The following is a 19577-nucleotide window of genomic DNA, read 5'->3' as shown; positions in this document are numbered from 1 at the left end:
GATTCAGAATTGGCTTGCCTGCAGAAGGCAGAGGGTGGTGGTGGAGGGAGTACATTCAGATTGGAGGATTGTGACTAGTGGTGTCCCACAAGGATCTGTTCTGGGACCTCTACTTTTCGTGATTTTTATTAACGACCTGGATGTGGGGGTAGAAGGGTGGGTTGGCAAGCTTGCAGACGACACAAAGGTTGGTGGTGTTGTAGATAGTGTAGAGGATTGTCAAAGATTGCAGAGAGATATTGATAGGATGCAGAAGTGGGCTGTGAAGTGGCGGATGGAGTTCAACCCGAAGAAGTGTGAGGTGGTACACTTTGGAAGGACAAACTCCAAGGCAGAGTACAATGTAAATGGCAGGATACTTTGTAGTGTGGAGCAGTAGAGGGATCTCAGGGTACATGTCCACAGATCCCTGAAAGATGCCTCACAGGTGGATAGGGTAGTTAAGAAAGCTTATGGGGTGTTAGCTTTCATAAGTCAAGGGATAGAGTTTAAGAGTTGCGATGTAATCATGCAGCTCTATAAAACTCTGGTTAGGCCACACTTGGAGTACTGTGTCCAGTTCTGGTCACCTCACTATAGGAAGGATGTGGAAGCATTGGAAAGGGTACAGAGGAGATTTACCAGAATGCTGCCTGGTTTAGAAAGTATGCATTATGATCAGAGATTAAGGGAGCTAGGGCTTTACTCTTTGGAGAGAAGGAGGGTGAGAGGAGACATGATAGAGGTGTACAAGATAATCAGAGGAATAGATAGAGTGGATAGCCAGCGCCTCTTCCCCAGGGCACCACTGCTCAATACAAGAGGACATGGCTTTAAGGTAAGGGGTGGGAAGTTCAAGGGGGATATTAGAGGAAGGTTTTTTACTCAGAGAGTGGTTGGTGTGTGGAATGCACTGCCTGAGTCAGTGGTGGAGGCAGATACACTAGTGAAGTTTAAGAGACTACTAGACAGGTATATGGAGGAATTTAAGGTGGGGGCTTATATGGGAGGCAAGGTTTGAGGGTTGGCACAACATTGTGGGCCGAAGGGCCTGTACTGTGCTGTACTGTTCTATGTTCTATATGCTAGAAGCACTCAGGTCAGGTGGTATCTGTGGAGAGAGAAATAGACTTGAAGTTTCAGAATAATGTCCCGATTCTAATGATAAATTATCAAACAAAATTGATAATCCTTGTTTTTCTCACCAAAGATACTGCCTGATCTGCCAACTATTTACCTTTTAGAGATACAGCACGGTAACAGGCCCTTCTGGACTAATGAGCCCACGCCATCCAATACACTCATGTGACCAATTAACCTACTAACCCATACATCTTTGGAAAGTGAGAGGAAACTGGGGCACCCAGAGAAAACCCACGCGGTCGAGAGGAGAACGTACAAACTCCTTACAGACAGTGTTGGAATTGAAGATGAGTCACTGGCGCTGTAGTAGCGTTATGCTGGCCGCTATGCTACCATGCTTCCCTAAGTATTTATTTTGCTTTCCTCATTCATGTAAGGCTAACTCATTGGCAAGAAGAATACTGAAGCTGTGTGCAGTTCGTTTGCTATTTTTCCCCTCAAAAAAACTTTCTTCTGTTTTATACAGGTTTGCTACTGTTGGTGTCGTGAAGCCCTATGTTCTCCTGCTGAAGGACTACCGGCAGAACAGTGCTCATATTAATCACTGCATTGTAAAGATGCTCTATCGGATAGCATATGATTTGAAAATGGATGCCCTTCTTTATCAACTTTCAGTATTCCGCCTATTCAGCCACATTCTGGAAGACCCAGCAGCTAGTGCATACCAAGTAGGTTGAATTGTGGTCAGTGTGTAATAACTATGGCTTTGTGATTCTTGTAGTGGGTCATGATCTAGTATTTAGTAGCATTATCCTCATATTTCCACTCTCCTGACCCAGATCCTGGTAGTCTGTAACCAGTGGTGTACCACAGGGATTATGGCTGGGACCCTTAGATTAACAAAGAACATAGAACAGTACAGCACAGTACTGACCCTTTGCCCAGTGACCTTTTTATTTATTTATTTTGCTCAGCATTACAAAACTATCAATTTCCAGGTACATTTACATTTCTTCCCCTCACAGATATCAGCTATCAAAACACTTCCATCAAACTATAGACATCACCACCACAACCTATACAAAAGCCCTTATTAATATAGCAGATGGGTTTACATCTACATATTGTAGAAAAGGTTGCCATGTTTTATGAAAACTATTTGTTTTTGAGTGTACCATACATGTTAAAAAGTCTGAAGGAGTATATTCCATGATTAATTTACACCAACCAGAAAGTCCAGGGGCCTTATCGGATATCCAACAAAGTAAAATGTTCTTCCTCGCACAAAAAGTCAGGATGTTAGGAAGTTTTTTCTGATGTGCATTAATAATACGACTGCTGGGTAAGACTAAGAGAAAAGACACTGGGTCCAGTTCAAGCTCCACCTTCAGAATCTTTTCCATTTCACCCAAAATATCACTCCAGTATGCCTGAAGTTTGTGACAAGTCCTAAAACAATAGGTGAGAGTTCCAGTATTTACTTTACATTTAGAACGCATTGGAGAAATCCCCGTCTTAAATTTCGAGAGACGAGCTGGAGTCAGATGGGCTCTATGCAGAATTTTGAGTTGCAATGCTTTAGTTCTATTACAAACTGAAATTTTCTTTGCATTATCACAAATGTTTTTCCATGTTTCAGCTGTAATTTCTACTCCCAGCTCTCCCTCCCAGATCCTTCCCAGCTGCTCAGCCTCTCCACAAGAACATTCCCTCAGGATGCTATAAAAAGTACTGATGGAGTCTTCACCCTTAGAACAAAACACCCTCTTTTCTATGTCAGAGCTATAGAAATCAGTTAACAATGATGTTTTTTTCTGTTTATAATCTCTTATCTGAAAGAAACGAAAAAGATCCTTGCTGGGTATGTTGAACTTCTGTACTCTTTGACTAAAAGACATCATCGTTCCTTCATCAAACAAAACTCTTAGATGGAAAATACCCTTAGAAATCCAAAGTTTAAATCCAGAATCCATTATGCCAGGCTGAAAATCTGGACTGCTGGTTATTGGAGTGAAGGGTGATATTTTTGCTGCGTTGCCCTCAATATGTCGCACCGCCCTCCAAGCCCTGACTGTATTATTTGTTATTGGATTGCGACAATATTCCTAAACTAGTTTCTTCTTATTGAGGAAAAGCAAATTAATAAGAGAGCATTTTGTTTGTGAGGCTTCAATGTCCGGCCAAATTGAGGAGGGGTCCCTGCAAACCCAGTCAACCACATAAGATAAAAAGGAACTTAATTGATATTTTTTGATGTCTGGAAAATCCAGACCCCTTAGACTACTGGGAAGCTGTAACTTAGACATTTTAATACAGGGTCCTTTTTTGTTCCAAATGAAAGAACCAAACCAGCCATTTATTTTTTTAAAGTGTTTTTTGGGTGAAAATGACTGAAATCATTCGTATTGGGTAGAGCAGACGAGGAAGAATGTTCATTTTGAGCGAGGGTATTCGGCCAAGCCTAGACATGGGAAAAGTGCTCCATCACTCAAGATCCTGCTTGATCTTGTCAAATAACTGTGTAAAGTTAGCTTTGAACAATTGATTAACTGTAGGTGTGATGAATATGCCTAAGTAAACAAAACTTGTCTGTGACCATTTAAAGGGTAAAACACACTGAGTGTCAGGTACCTGCTGCAGATTCCCCAGAGGCATAGCCTCTGATTTAGTAAAGTTGATTTTATAACCTGAAAAGGCGCTAAATGAATTAATGCATTGTATAAGGTGGTGCACTGACACAGCAGGGTTTCATAAGAAAATTAGAACATCATCCGCATACAATGTAATTTTATGTGACTTTAGTTCTATGTCTGGAGCAGATATTTTGGAGTCTCGCCGAATAGCCTCAGCCAAAGGCTCGATCGCTAATGTGAAAAGTGGTGGTGATAAAGGGCCGGCTGCCCCTGAGAATACTAAAATTATCTGACCTAATACCGTTAGTAAGAATCGCAGCCAGAGGGTCATTGTAAAGAACCTTCACCCACTTAATAAAATTATTGCCCAAACCAAATAGTTCTAAAGTGAAAAAAAAGTACATTTATTCGACACGATCAAAGGCCTTTTCTGCATCTAAGGAAACCACCAAGCCATCCACTGCCTGAATCACATTAAGTAATCTTCTGATATTGTTAGATGATCTACGGCCTTTTACAAAACCCGTTTGATCCTCTTTTATGACAAAAGGTAACACAGTTTCTAATCGCAATGCTAAGGTTTTAGGTAAGATTTTAAAGTCAACGTTTAACAATGAAATAGGTCTGTAGGAGGCACAGTCTTCAGGGCTCTTTCCTTTTTTAAGAATTAGGGAGATATGCGCTTCTCTCAATGATGATGGGAGGAGACCACAATTAAATGCACGATTGAACATGTTTAGCATAAGCTCTGATAATAACCCTGTGAACTCTTTATAGAATTCACTAGTGAGTCCATCAGGACCAGGGGCCTTCCCACTTTGAAGCTGTCTCACAGCTTCCTGTATCTCATGAATAGAAAACGGAGCATTGAGGAGGGACTCTTGTTCAGAAGAAATGCCTAGGAGATCTAAATTCCTGAAAAAGGACTCCATCTTAGATTGTCCATCATTACATTGCTCAGATTGATACAATTTAGAATAAAAATTCTTAAACACGACATCCATCATTTCAGAATTACTAGTGAGGGCTCCTGTCCCATCCCTAATTGAAGCAATAGTCTGAGAGGCATTTTTCTTTCTAGCTAAATACCTACCTAGTTTTTCACCATGTTCAAACAATCATTGTTTAGCAAATGTCAATTTTCTTTTGGCTGCTTCTGTAAATAAAGAGTTTAGTTTATAGCCTAGGGCTGTGACATTCTGTGACTTGGCTACAGAAGGCTTATTGATGTAATCCTTTTCAGCTGCCGCAAGCCTTGCTTCCACTAGGCACTGCTGTTCCGCAGCTTGTCACTTCTTACTAGCAGAGTAGGAGATAATTAATCCCCTTGCATAGGCCTTAGCGGTTTCCCAGAGCATCGATGGACTACTAGCTGATTTGGAATTAATAGATAGGAAAGTTTTGAATTGGGAAATAAAGTAGTCTATAAATTTATTATCTTTTAGAACAAAAGGGATCAGCCTCCAATATCTAGATCTTTGGGCTTAATATTTAAATATACTGCTGCATGGTCAGAAGTAGTGATATTTCCAATTGTGCAGGATACAACTAAGTCTAGGAGCGTTTTGGGGGTTAGAAAAAGATCAATTCTGGTGTAACACTTATGTGGATTAGAAAAAAATGTGAAGTCTTTGTCTGAAGGATATAGCAACCTCCAGAAATCCACAAAACCTAGCTGTCCACATAAGCCCATGATTTGTTTGGATTGTGAGGAGAGCAATGGGGGACCACTAGGCATTCTGTCCATCAATGGGTCCATGAGACAATTAAAATCCCCACCTACAATAATGTTTTGTATTGAAAAGCTTGTAAGTTTGGAAAAAGCATCTATTAGGAATTTGAGAGGATGAGCTGGAAGGCAGTAAACATTAAGAATACCATATTCCTCTCCATATATTGAAGCCTTAACAATCACAAATCTCCCATATTTATCCTTAATGCAGTCTAATAACTTAAAATGTAAGTTCTTCCTAATTAAAATGGCTACCCCCCTACTCCTGGTATTAAAGGATGAAAAACAGACTTGATCAAATCCACTCTGTTGCAGTTTTAAATGTTCTTTATCATTTAAATGTGTCTCCTGCAATAATGCTATATCCACCCTTTTCTTTTTCAGGTTTAGTAGGATTTTCTTTCTCTTGATTGGTGAATGACTCCCCTTAATGTTCCTAGTGCACAACTTTAATATATTACTGGTCATATCCCTTTATAGCAATCATTTGGCTCCAGATGAGAAGAAACCCGACTTAAGATCAGCTGAGCAGCAATAAGTGAACAAAATAAAACACACAAAAGAAAAACAAAGCGCCAGCAGCGCTGAACAAGAGGACTTACCCCACACTCCACAGGGGATATCTGAACCTTCTAGCACCCCATATTCTGCCCCACTGCCAATATGGCATTTAACATAGTCAAAAATGAAGACAGCGCATAATTTATCAATCCACTGATATGTTACTGTCATGTTTAAACTTCTTCAGGCTGGAGCAGCACCGCTAATTTACACAAATAATGAAACTGTATCAATCAAAACAAACACATTACCCATCCTATAAAATATCTTGCCTTCGATTAATAAAAAGGTGAAATAAAGCGACCATCAAGCATGTTATTGTCCATGACCAGGGCTACACAATATACATATATATATTGTGCTTCTTCATCTGGTCAAATCCTTTGCACTTCCGAACAACAGCTGCCTGGATCCCTCATATATTAAAGCCTGGGCATCTATCCCGCGGTGGCTCGAAGCCTCCATCACTCTTTGCATATCACCGAAATTATGGAACCAGACAAGTACGGGTCGAGGGCGTTGGTCTGGACCCGGCTTTGGAGCCAGCGTACGATGAGCTCTTTCCATTTTAATGCATCCAGCCTTGGTTTCCAAATCAAGGAAATTAGGCAGCCAGCCCTCAAAAACCTTCACTGGCTGGCTGCCTTCTGTACCTTCAGGTAGACCAATGATCCATATGTTCTTCCTCCTGCCTCTATTCTCAAGATCACCGATATGGTCAGACAGGCTTTGAACTTGCTTTTCCAGCGCCCAGATACAGCTTTGGGCTTGATCAGCTACAGCAGTGGTCCCAAAGCATGTGCTACCGGGCCGCAAGGAAACGATATGAGTCAACTGCACCTTTCCTCATTCCCTGTTACGCCCACTGTTGAACTTGAACGCACGTGAGGACATTACCCACGCGGGGTCATCAGTCGGTCATTAACCTACAACTACTCGACGAGTAAAAAACAAACATCGCTTGAGAGTTTCTTTGGAAGAGGTGGTAGGGGACATAAAAGGCCTAACGATGATTATAACGCAGAGACAACTGGGGCTGAGACTGCAAAAAAAAAAAAGAAAGCTTCCCTCAACAGAAAATATGACGAGTGGTACATAAAATATGGCTTTATTGCGACCGGTGACTCGCACGCTCCAAGCCCCCTGTGTGTGATATGTGGAGACAAGCTGTCTAATGAGGCAATGAAGCCCTCAAAACTGCTTTGGCACCTTGATTCCAAGCACCCAGCACTAAAGACGAACCCATTTGAGTTTTTTGAGTGGAAAAAATGTGAGCAAGTGGGACAGAAGCAAGTGCTGACAGCCACTACCTCCACAAATGCTGCTGCTCTGAGAGCGTTGTACTTAGTGGCTAGCCGTATTGCTAAGGCTAAGAAGCCTTTCACTGTTGGTGAAGAATTGATTTTGCCTGCTGCCAAGGACATGTGCCGTGAACTGTTGGAAGAAGCTGCAGCTAACAAGATGGCACAGGTTTCTCTTTCAGCTACCACAGTTTCAAGGAGGATCGATGACGTAGCGGAGGACATCAAAGAACAGCTGTTGGAACGGCTTAACGAGTCTGGTTTCACTACCCGAGTCAAAGAGATTGCTCCTGAATGCCAGTCTACACACAGTGTCACACACAGAGAAATGCAGGCTAGCCGAAAAATGTCACCTGATCTTAACAGCGTATTGAGTGACGTTGTTGAAGTTATCAATCACGTCAAAGCAAAAGCCCTGAACTCACGTCAGTTTGAGCAGCTTTGCGAGGAAGTGGATACAGAGCACAAACGCCTTCTCTTACACACTGAAGTCAGGTGGCTATCAAGGGGGAGAGCCCTGGCCAGGGTTTTTGAGTTAAGAGAACAGCTACAGAGATTACTTTCAGGAAAAAAGTCACCACTGGCAGCACATTTCAGTGATGAGGAGTGGATAGCAAAACTCGCTTATCTGTGTGACATCTCCAACCTGCTCAATGAACTCAATTTGTCACTTCAGGGGAGAATGACAACTGTCTTCAAGTTGGCAGACAAAGTGTCTGCTTTCACAGCCAAACTGGAACTGTGGGGATGGCGAGTGGACAGGGGCATATTTGACATGTTTCCAACATTAGCTGGGATTTTGGGAGAGACTGAGGCTGCACCATCCTTCTCACAGCTGGTGCGCAATCACCTATCTTCACTGTCGACAGAATTCGAGCGTTACTGCCCAACCACAAATGACCAAAGACATGAAAAGGAATGGGTCTGTGACCCATTTGTGAATATCTCTGGTGAATCATCCATGTCAGTGCAGGAAGAAGATCAACTCCTCGAGCTTGCAAATGATGGTGGCCTGAAAAGTATGTTTGACAGAACATTTCTGCCAGCATTCTGGATCAAAGTCAAGGCTGAATATCCTGAGATAGCCACGAAAGCACTGAAGACGTTGCTTCCATTTCCAACATCATATCTCTGCGAAGCGGGGTTTTCTGCAATGAATGCAACAAAAACTAAATTGTGGAATAGACTGCATAAGGAACCCCCTTATGGCTTATAATTGACTTATCACTATATTCATGCGAGGAAAATATCGGCTGTGTGTTTAATATTAAATTCATTAGATAAATGCTTTTGGAAACGAAATTCAGTGTGTTAGCCACTGATAAGCGACTTATAGTTGACTTATCACCTATATTCCGGTCGTGATTAAAACCATCCCCCTCCCCCGTCGGCCAGTCCGCAAGAATATTGTCAATATTAATCCGGTCCGCGGTGCAGAAAAGTTTGGGGACCCCTGAACTACAGTCTCTACTGCGGAGACTCGGCCTTCAGCCCTCGGTCGTTCTTGTATCAAGATTTTTAAGCTCCAATGTGTGGTTCTGGAGTATTAGAGAGAGTGGACCCAGCTTCTCGTCCATCATTTTGGGTATGTTCTCTGTAACTTCCTGAATTACTTGATGAAAAGCAGGGTCCAGCGTGTTAGCAGAGCTAGCAACGGCTAGCTCCCCAGCCCCGGGCAAGCGCTCTGTGCAGTCCGTCATGGTTGTCTTTTTAGTACTTTTCGATGGCATGTTGTTGGAACAGCTCAAAAAATACTCGTCAATGTTCATGTTATTAAATCCGACACTTGGGCATTAAAAAAAAAAGTTGAAACGGATAGGTTTATATGCAAAATTATCAGTGTTGCAGTGCTGAGCTCAGCAAAGCAGACCTTTCACTGTGCCGCCATCTTGAAAACCCCCCCGCCCAGTGACCTTTTAACCTACTACAAGATCAATCTAACTCTTCCTTTCCATATAGCCCTCAATTGTTATTTCATTCACGTGCCTTTCTAAGAGTTGCTTAGATGTCCCTAATGTATCTGCCTCCGCCTCCACCCCTGGTAGTGCGTTCCACATACTTGTCACTCTCTGTTTAAAAATAACCTACCTCTAACATCTCCCCTATACTTTCCTCCAATCACCTTAAAATTATGCCTTCTTGTATTAGCCATTGCCGCCCTGGGAAAAAGGCACTGGCTGTCCACTCTATCTATGCTTCTTATCATCTTGTACACCTCTCATCCACCTTCACTTCAAAGAGAATACCCTAGCTCGCGCGACCTTTCTTCCTGAGACATGCTCTCTAATCCAGACAGCATTCTGAAACCCCCTCTGCACCTCTCCAAAGCTTCCACATCTTTCCTATAAAGAGGCAACCAGAACTGAACACAATGTAGCAATCCGGATGTGGGCGTAGGAAATATGATTTGTAAGTTTGCAGGGGACTTGGAGGTCAGTTGTATTGTTGATAGAGAAGAGATTGTCTTTCAGCTACTGAATGGTATTGGCAAGATGGGCAGAGAAATGGCAGGTGAGCTTATTCCTGAAAATGCATGGTTTTTCATTTTGGGAGGCCTAATAGGCTAGGATAAACACAATGATAGGACACAAGGAAGTATTGAGAAACATGACCTTGGAGTACATGTTCGAGGGTCCCTGAAAGCAGCAGCACAGGCAGATGAGATGGTGAAGAAGGCATACAAGAGACTTGTCTTCATTAGCTGGTGCATAGAATACTAGAGCAGGCAGATTATGGTACAAATTTATGAAACACTGGGTAGAGCATAGCTGGAGTATTATGTACAGTTCTGGTCACCACACTATAGGAGGGATGTGATTGCAATGGAGGGGGTGCAGGGATGATGCCTGGGATTGAGTGCCGCAGTTAAGAGGAGAGACCGGGTGGGGGCATTGGAGGCTGAGGGAAACCTGACAGAAACTTATAAAATTATGAGGGACATTAAGAGGGTAGATAGTAGGAAACTCTTCACCATAGTAATGTGTCTATAATCAGAGGGCATAGGTTTAAGGTAAAGTGTTAGAGTGGAGGATTTTTTTTCCCACCCATAGGGGAGTTTGGAATTTTGAACACACTGTATGAGGGGGTGGTGGAGCCAGACATTCACAGCATTTAAGCAATATCTTGGTGAGCACTCAAATTGCTAAGGCATAAAAGGTGCGGAAATGCCCAGTACTGATGGGAATTTGATGGGCCGGGGGACTCATCCTTTACTGCATAACTATTTCTATGCGAAAAGTTAGTTTGTAAGTTTGTATGAGAATCTGTGCTTTGATGGACAAACTTTGTATTAGTTGTCAAGTTGACAGTCTTTCACAGCATATTTGAAATTGTTTTCCAAACATTTCAGCCTTGGTTCTGAGTGCCCTCTGTGCGGATTTACTTATTGACATAGAACGGTTGGCATTAATCATCCCAAGCTAACTTAATTATGTTTCTCTCTTAAATCAGTCTCATGTGCTCTGTCCCAGGTAGTTTAGTTGCCCTCGAATTTCTTACCCCCTTCTCAGATTTTGTTGGGTATAATTCTAGCAGTGGCTAATGGTCCAGCACCACCTCTAAATAGCCATTTCTCGTTTGTAAGTTCTCATGTTGGTACAGTGCCTTGAAAAAATATTCAGCCTCCAGCCCTTTGTTCACATAAAAGAGTATTACAACTTTAATCAGTTTATCTGATAATTTTCATTTGTGAATCACATGCTCCTTTTTTCACAATAGCCACAAAAAACTGAAAATAGTAAAGCATGAAAAACTAAAAATTCAAAAACTGAAATGTCAGCAGTTCAAAAGTATTCATCCCCCTTTGCTCGATACTTGGTTGAACTTAGTATTTATGCCATACATACTGCTTAGTGTTGAGACCAAAACGTTTCACTTTAATCTCATCTGACAACAAGACATTCTTCCACATCTTTACAGTATCTTCTAAGTGATGCTTTGTAAAGTCTTTACAGGCAAGGATATGCTATTCTTAGCAGTACGTGTGGTATAAATCTAATACTGCATATCAGCCAGGTAACACCATCCCTTCTGTAAAGTATGGTGGAGATAGCATCATGTCATGGAGATGCCTTTCAGCAGCAGGGACTGGAAATCTGTTCAGTATTGATGGGAAGATGAATGCCACTAAATACAGATAGATCCTGGATGAAAACCTGCTAGCCTCTGCCAGGAAGTTTAAAATGGGGAGGATGTTCATCTTTCAGTAGGACAATGGCCCAAAGCACACTGCCAGAGCAACCATGGTGTGGCTTCAAATGAAGAAAACTGATGTCCTTTCAGTGGCCCAGTCAGAGTCCTGACCTTAACCTGATCGACCTTCTCTGGCAAGACCTCAAGTTTGCTGTCCGCTGCCGCTCCCCAACTAACCTGGCACAGCTTGAGCAATCTTATAAGGAGGAATGGGCAAATCTTGCTCCATCATGTTGTGCAAAGCTAATAGAGACTTATCCAAAAAGACTTCCAGCTGTAATAGTTGCAAGAGGTGGTTCAACCAAGTATCGAGCAAAGGGGGATGAATACTTTTGAACTGCTGACATTTCAGTTATTGAATTCTTAGTTTTCCATATTTTACAATTTTTCCCTTTTTTTCCCTCTATTGTGGGGAAAAATGAGCATGTGATTCACAAATAAAAAATCTCAATTAAATTGATCAAAGTCCCTGGTTGTAATACTCATTTATGTGAATAAAGCATTGGGGGCTGAATACTTTTTCAAGGCACTGTATATCCCACCATAAACTATCAATTTCCAGGCAATCACCTTTACCTGCTAATGATTAAGATGGCCTCCTGTGCCTCTCATCTAAAACACCAGAGTTACAGTCCTGGAGCCTGTCAGTTCTTTCATAAATTACAGCAAAATGAACTGTGTTTGGTCATAGAGCAATACAGCAGAGTAATAAGCCCTCCACTCCCTTCCATCCATGTATAGAACGTAGAACATAGAATAGTACAGCACATTACAGGCCCTTCGGCCCACAAAGTTGTGCCGACCCTCAAACCCTGCCTCCCATATAACCCCCCACTTTAAATTCCTCCATATACCTGTCAGTAGTCTCTTAAACTTCATGAGTGTATCTGCCTCCACCACTGACTCAGGCAGCGCATTCCACGCGCCAACCACTCTCTGAGTGAAAAACTTTCCTCTAATATCCCCCTTGAACTTCCCACCCCTTACCTTAAAGCCATGTCCTCTTGTATTAAGCAGTGGTGCCCTGGGGAAGAGGCGCTGGCTATCCACTCTATCTATTCCTCTTATTATCTTGTACACCTCTATTATGTCTCCTCTCTGAAGAGTAAAGCCCTAGCTCCCAATTCTATTCCAAATTTCTCTTAAATGTTGCAATTGAACCCACATCTAATGCTTCCACTGGCAGCTTGTACACACTTGCACTATCCTACGAGTGAAGCAGTTCCCCCTCAGATTCCCCTTAAATATTTTACCTTTCACCCTAAACTTATGACCTCTAGTTCTAGCCTTATATAATCTGAGGGGGAACAGCCTGCACGCATTCACTCTAGCTCTACCCCTCAATTTTGCATACATCTATAAGATCTCCCCTCATTCCCTGATTTATGAAGGCCACTGTACCAAAACTGTTTAACCCAATTTACCTGTGATTCTAATTTCAAAGAATTTTGGATCTGTATTCCCAGGTCCTTTTGTTCTACCACACACCTCAGGGCCCTGTCATTCACTCTGTAAATCCTATCCTGGTTTGTCCTCCCAAAGTGCAGCACCTCACACTTGTCTGCATTAAATTCTATCTGCCAATTTTTCAGCCCTTTTTCCAGCTGCTCCGGATCCCACTGCAAGCTTTGATAGTCTTCCTCACTGTCCACTATGCCCGTAATCTTGGTGTCATCTGCAAATTTGCTGATCCAGTTATCCACATTATCATCCAGATCATTGATACAGATGACAAACAACAATGGACCCAGCACTGATCCCTGCGGCACACCACTAGTCACAGGCCTCCAGTCAGAGAGGCAACCACCTACTACCATTCTCTGACTTCTCTTGCTAAGCCAATGTTGAATCCAGATGGCTACCTTATCCTGAATGCCAAGCGACCAAACCTTCTGGACCAGCTTCACATGTGGGACTTTGTCAAAGACTTTGCTAAGGTCCATGTAGGTAACCGCAAAGCACTCCAGCGTGTGGTGAAAACTGCCCAGCGGATTATCAGCACCATTGAGAACATCTACCATAAACGCTGCCTGGACAGTGCGAAAAGCATTATCAGGGATGCATCTCACCCTAACCATGGACTTTTTACTGTCCTCCCATCCGGTAGGCGCTACAGGAGCCTCCACTCCTGCACCAGCAGGCACAGGAAGAGTTTCTTCCCTGAGGCTGTGACCCTGCTGAACCTCACATCACAGCACTAAGCAGTATTGCACCCATATTGGACTGTCTCAGTACTTTTATATTTGTGTGCTGTAGCACTTACTTTTTATTTGCAGTTATTTTGTAAATAGTACTATTCTTTTGCACTTCTGGTCAGATGCTAATTGCATTTCATTGGCTTTGTATCTGTACTCGGCACAATGACAATTAAGTTGAATCTAATCTAATCTAACGTCCACCATCTTTCCTTCAACATGTTCTATGTTCTTTCAACCTTCTTGGTAACCTCAGTGTTTTGTTTTCATAACAGGAACTGGTGAGGTTCTCCAGATACGTCTTGAACCGATTCTTTACTTTAGCTGCTAGCAACAGCAAGGCCTTCGTGGAGTTGCTTTTCTGGAAAAATATTGCAACCATTCGAGAAATGACTGAGGGTTACAGGAGAGATGAGGAAAGGCAAGTGCTTTCACCAAGAGAGCTTGGGAGGTTGTGCTATGCTAAAACTGCAAGGTCCCAGCTAGTTAAAACATTCAATTAAGCTGAAGGTTGAGGCGCAAAGATGAGTGTTGCTGCTGCTTTGATAGTAATGACAATCCTTATTTTTAAGTGGATGCTTGGACCCTACTGTAGTCCGTGGACCTGAAGTGCTCCTTGAATAGGCCACTTGGCCCCTCAAGCCTGTCCCACCATTCAGCATGATTGTTGTTGATTACTCCCAGGCTTTATCTCCTCTCCTGTACCAGTTCCCCACAGCACTCAATTCCCTAAATCTATTATTCAAGGAATGTTTAGTTGCCAAAGTGGACTTAACGCAAAGTTTTTTTGTGCATGCTGACCACCCTAATGGTGCCTTGCTTCTGTTAATAGAGAAGATGATGGTGCAACACAATAGTCGACAACAGGTACCTAAACAGATATAGTGGTGAATGTTTATGATTTTTTCAGTGGGACAAATAAAAAGACTCCAATGTGGACATCAGAAGAAGAGCAGGAACTTGAAACGTTGTATCTAAGGTTCAAAGAGGAAGATGGAGGTATGTGTTACATTTGAGGTTATTTACGGATATACCCTAATTAAGTGGTGGACAAATGATTGGTGAAGATTCTTACAGACAAATTTATGAGTATTTGGAGAAACATGGTCTGATTAGGGTTAGTCAGTGTAGCCCTGTGAGGAGCCTGATTGAATTCTTTGAGGGTGTGACAAAGCACATTGATGAAGGTAGAGCAGTGGATGGGGTGTATATGGATTTTTATTAAGGCATTTGATGAAGTTCCCCATTCAGAAAGTCAGGAGGCATGGGATCCAGGGAAACTTGTCTGTGTTGATTCATAATTGACTTGCCCATAGAAGACAGAGGGTGGTTGTAGATGGAGTATATTCTGCCTGGAGGTGGGTGACCACAGGAATCTGTTTTGAGACCAGACCTCTGCTCTTTGTGATTTTTATAAATGACTTGGATGGGGAAGTGGAAAGGTGGGTTCAGAAGAAGAGCAGGAACTTAAAACGTTGTACCTAAGGTTCACGAACGAAGGTTAGTGGAGATGTGGATCGTGTAGGATGTTTATTGCAGGTTGTAACGGGACATTGACAGGTTGCAAGCTGGGCCGAGAAGTGGCAGATGGAGTTTAATCCGGAAAAGTGCGAAGTGATTCACTTTAGTAGGTTGAACATGAAGGCAGAATACAGGGTTAATGAAAAGATTCTTAGCAGTGTGAAGGGAGGGGGATCTTGGTGTCCACATCCACAGATCCCTCAAAGTTGTCACACGAGTTGTTAGGGTGGTTAAGAAGCCACATGGTGTGTTGGCCTTTATTAGTTGGGGATAGTGTTCAAGAGCCGTGAAGTAATGTTGCGTCTCCATAAAACCCAAGTTAAACCACACTTGGAATATTGTGATCACTTCTGGTAACCTCATTATTGGAAGGATGTAGAAGCTTAGAGGGCATGAAGTTGAGATTTAGCAGGATGCTGCTTGGATTAGAGAGCATGCCTTATGAGGATAAATGGAATGAGCTAGGGGTCTTTAGAGTGAAAGATAATGAGAAGTGAATTGGTAGAGGTGTAGAAAATGAAAAGAGTCATTGATTGCTTGGATAGCTAGAGACTTTTCCCAGGGCGGAAATGGCTAATACCAGGAGACATAATTTTAAGGTGATAGAAGGAAAGTGTAAGAGGTATATTTTTTTACACAGAGAGTGGTGGGTGCGTGGAACACCTTGCCAGAGGTGGTGGTAGAGGCAGATGTATTAGGGACACCTAAGAAACTCTTATATAGGCACATGAATGATAGAATATAATTCAAAAAGTTCAAAGATTCAAGATTCAAAGTACATTTATTATCCAAGAATGTATAAATGATACAACCTTGAGATTTGTCTGCTTACAGGCAGCCACAAAACAAGAAACCTGAAAGAACCCAATTTAAAAAAAAGATCAACAACCAATGCGCAAAGAGAAAAAAAAATAAATCATGCAAACAATAGGAGCAAGCAACAGCATCCCGAACCAAATTGAGTCCTTCAATTCTTATCCCCAGAGTGGGCCCAAATCTCGGTTTCAGTTCCTCATATTAACGGGGCAAATCACTGTGAAGCTCGCAGACACGCAGCACAGCAGTCGGGGCAGTCTCACAGCCTCAGCATAGTGGAGAGAGGAGTGAATGTCGCGGGAGAGCAAATGAAATCAGCCTGACTCTTGCTTCTGGTCCCAGCACCCTGCCTTTCCAGTCTTTCTGGGTTGGCATTCAAATTGTCCAAATGGTGGATCATGCCTCACATTAAGACCCAGGCCCCACTGCAGCAAAACGCTTCAGGGCTAGACCACGCCGTCCAACAGTTCACTCTGGGCTTCGTCGCCCAGCCCGAAGCTGTTCTTGACTTTTCCAAATCTGCTCGGTACTTAGAGTGATTCAACTTCACACCCGGGTTAGTTGGATGGGCATCAAAACTCCCCTGCCTCAAATTCTCTCCGAATCACTCACTCCAGCTCCATCTGTGTCAATTTTGCAACATGACAAGCACGGCTCATCCCTTGAATTTGCTTTGCCTTTGTTCCCCCCCTTCATTGTTTGCGATGATTGTTTACCACAATTTACTGCAGGAAAGGTGTTATTAATAATGTTTTTAGTCAAACTTCTTGCTTTTCGAACTGCTAGTAAGCTGTTGCTCAGTTTCAGAAGCAATTTGGGAGGGAAGGGTGAGATTTCTTAGAGCAGGTTAAAAGGATGATACCATATCATTAGCCAAAGGATTTGTACTGTGCTGCAGTGTTCTATGTTCTATGTGCACAGTTGACTCCCCTGCATCCTACCCTGCCCAGAAGTAATTTGATGCTTCGGTTTAAATTTCAGTCATTAATTCTTACAGTCCAAAGGAGGATATTTGGATCCACTTATGGCTGTGTTAATTCTTTGGATGATATATCCAACTATTTCTAACCCCTTGCTCTTTCCCCATTTCTCAGTAACTTTTCCCCCTCAAGTAGGTTTTGTATGTGGGATTTACATACAGATTTCCCTTAGCTTCAGAGGAATGCTGACAATTATGAATACCTACTTGGGATATTCTTTCCTTTTCCAGATAAAGATGTAATTGACAACATCATGGAACACATTAAAAATGAAATGAGAACCAGAAAGCAAATTGCTGCTAAACTTGTCCAGTTGAACCTGGTGGACAGCATCAAAGATCTCAAACGTGTCAAGTGAGTACAACAAACCTGGCATGCTGACCATAAGCTGGAACCTTGGTGTCATTTAGCTCAAAGGGCTGAGTTTTGCATCCTGGTCTCAGTTTCTGTGAGGTGCAATTGTTCATTGGGCAATAACAGTTCATGCAGAGTAGTAAAATATAGGTTTGGACCATGATTCTTCACTTTGTTTCCTTGTCCTATTATAATATGGTCAGACAAGGCAAGATGGTTTCTCAAATGGCAGGGAAATTTGAGGACAAGATATGGTATGATATTCTTGGTCAAATTTTAAAGGCTAATCTTCGAGTAGGATTACTAGAGGGTCAGGAGTGCACTGTTACTTGTGGTCAGGGATGCTGCAGCCCTCAAAAAGGGAAGGAAGGAGTTGAGGTACTTTAATAATTTGTGGGAGATGTAATTACTGTGTCTTAAATGAGATTCATTTTAACTTTGTTTTTGTTGTTTTAAGGAAGGGGACTAAGATTGTGCTTTGGAGAGAGGAGCAGGAAATGGAGCTCGAGACATTATTTGTGGAGTTCAGAGGATCAGATGGTACGTTGTTTTAGCTTTGATATAGCTGGAATATATTTGCTAGTAGTTTCTTGAAAAATATTGACTCTTATGAGAAACTGCACCCCTTCTTCGCTACTCTTTCTCCGAAAGCTAATTAAGAAGGCTCTGAGGCTGAAATTTGTTAACCAAGTACAAAAAGGAACAAGTCTTCAAACTGGCAACCCTTAAGGATTTAGTTATTCTTTAAAATAATTCCTTTAGTATCTATCCACTCAGTAATTTGTGCATTGTAACTTGAAATGGGAGCAGAGCAATTGATAAAGATCGTCTTTTGTTTTTGATCCAAAGATGTCCTTGGTAATATCATGAAAAACATAACCCATAAACGATCCAGAGCCAGAATTATTGATAAATTGATCAGTATGGGCCTCGTTTCTGATAGAAAGGAACTCTACAAGAAGAGGAGGAAACTCAAAATAACCGGAGGCCAGGTACTTGCACGTTTCTGTGGCGTTATACAGTAATCCCATTTGCCTGAGTTCCAGTTCCTGTTGCTGCTGCATCATCTGGTCACTGTAAGGATGCTCCAGCTTCCTTTACTGGCCTGAGTTTGTTCAAAATACTTCTATTTTGCACTTACACTGCACCTTCCAAAATATTTGAACAGCCAATGAATTGATGCTTAAATTCACAACATTTTGGCTCATACTAAGCCACTATTGAGGACAAAACTTTAAACCTGATTATCACTGTGAAAGTGTATGCATGAGAACTGATTGAAATGAGTTGATTATGATGACACATTCCTGACACACTGGTTTTTGGTAAGAAGCACTTGGATGTTCTCAAGAATCAAGATTGTTTATTGTCATTCTTCAGTACACAAGTATAAAGGAGAACAAATGTTACTCTGGATGCAATGCAGCATCAACAACAGAATAAGCATAAAGAACACAAAAAAAAACACAATAAATGTAAATACATTAGATGAGCTTATATACAAAGACGTGTGCATCTCTGAATCATGGCTGAAAAAAGTTAGGAGCTTAACATCCAAGGATATACCTTGTATCGAAAGGATAGGCAGGTAGGCAGAGAAGTTGGTAAATATTGGTATATTGGTAAAAAATGAAATTAAATCCTAAGAAAGAGGTGACGTAGGATCAAAAGATGTAATAATCCTTGTTAAGAAACAGTCAGTGTTGGGACTGTTTCTTTTCACATTATATGTCAATGATTTGGATGACGGAATAGATGGGAGTTATATAAAGCCCTCCACATACAGAATGTGGGGTAAAAATTTCAACAGGAGATAGAAAAAGGCATATAAAAGGGGCAATGTTATGATAGTCATTGGGAATTTCAATATGCTGGTAAATTGGAAAAACCAGATTGTTGTTGGATCCCAAGAGAAGGATCTTGTAGAATACCTATGAGGTGGCTTATTTAGCAACACACATCAAAGTTGCTGTTGAACGTAGCAGGCTAGGCAGCATCTCTAGGAAGAGGTACAGTCGACGTTTCGGGCCGAGATTAGAGCAACTTGTGGTTGAGCCAACTAAGGAAAAGGCAGTTCTGTAATAGGTGTAACAGGAATGGGTGTCGTGTAATAGATTAGATTAAGGAATTTAAGATAAAAGAACCTTTAGAACATGGTGATCATCATATGATATAATTCAACCTGCAGTCTTAGAGGGAGAAGCTAAAATCAGAGGTATCAGTACTACAGT

The 19577-nt window shown here is 41.9% G+C and overlaps 1 protein-coding gene across 2 annotated transcripts in view; it reads left to right on the top strand.

The window, feature by feature from the left end:
- The window catches only part of timeless (timeless circadian clock), an 86508-nt gene that overhangs the window by 48873 nt on the left and 18058 nt on the right, over nucleotides 1-19577 (top strand). For both annotated transcript variants that reach the window (XM_072248769.1, XM_072248768.1), the window contains exons 18-23: nucleotides 1589-1790; nucleotides 13951-14096; nucleotides 14586-14674; nucleotides 17223-17346; nucleotides 17804-17886; nucleotides 18196-18338. In XM_072248769.1, the coding sequence (XP_072104870.1) occupies nucleotides 1589-1790; nucleotides 13951-14096; nucleotides 14586-14674; nucleotides 17223-17346; nucleotides 17804-17886; nucleotides 18196-18338 (787 nt within the window). The remainder of the gene's footprint in view (nucleotides 1-1588; nucleotides 1791-13950; nucleotides 14097-14585; nucleotides 14675-17222; nucleotides 17347-17803; nucleotides 17887-18195; nucleotides 18339-19577) is intronic.

This window comes from Mobula birostris, chromosome X, assembly GCF_030028105.1.
Source record: "Mobula birostris isolate sMobBir1 chromosome X, sMobBir1.hap1, whole genome shotgun sequence".
Classification (NCBI taxonomy): domain Eukaryota; kingdom Metazoa; phylum Chordata; class Chondrichthyes; order Myliobatiformes; family Myliobatidae; genus Mobula; species Mobula birostris.
The sequence above is the reverse complement of the archived record's forward strand: the minus strand, read 5'-3'. Positions and strand labels throughout refer to the sequence as shown.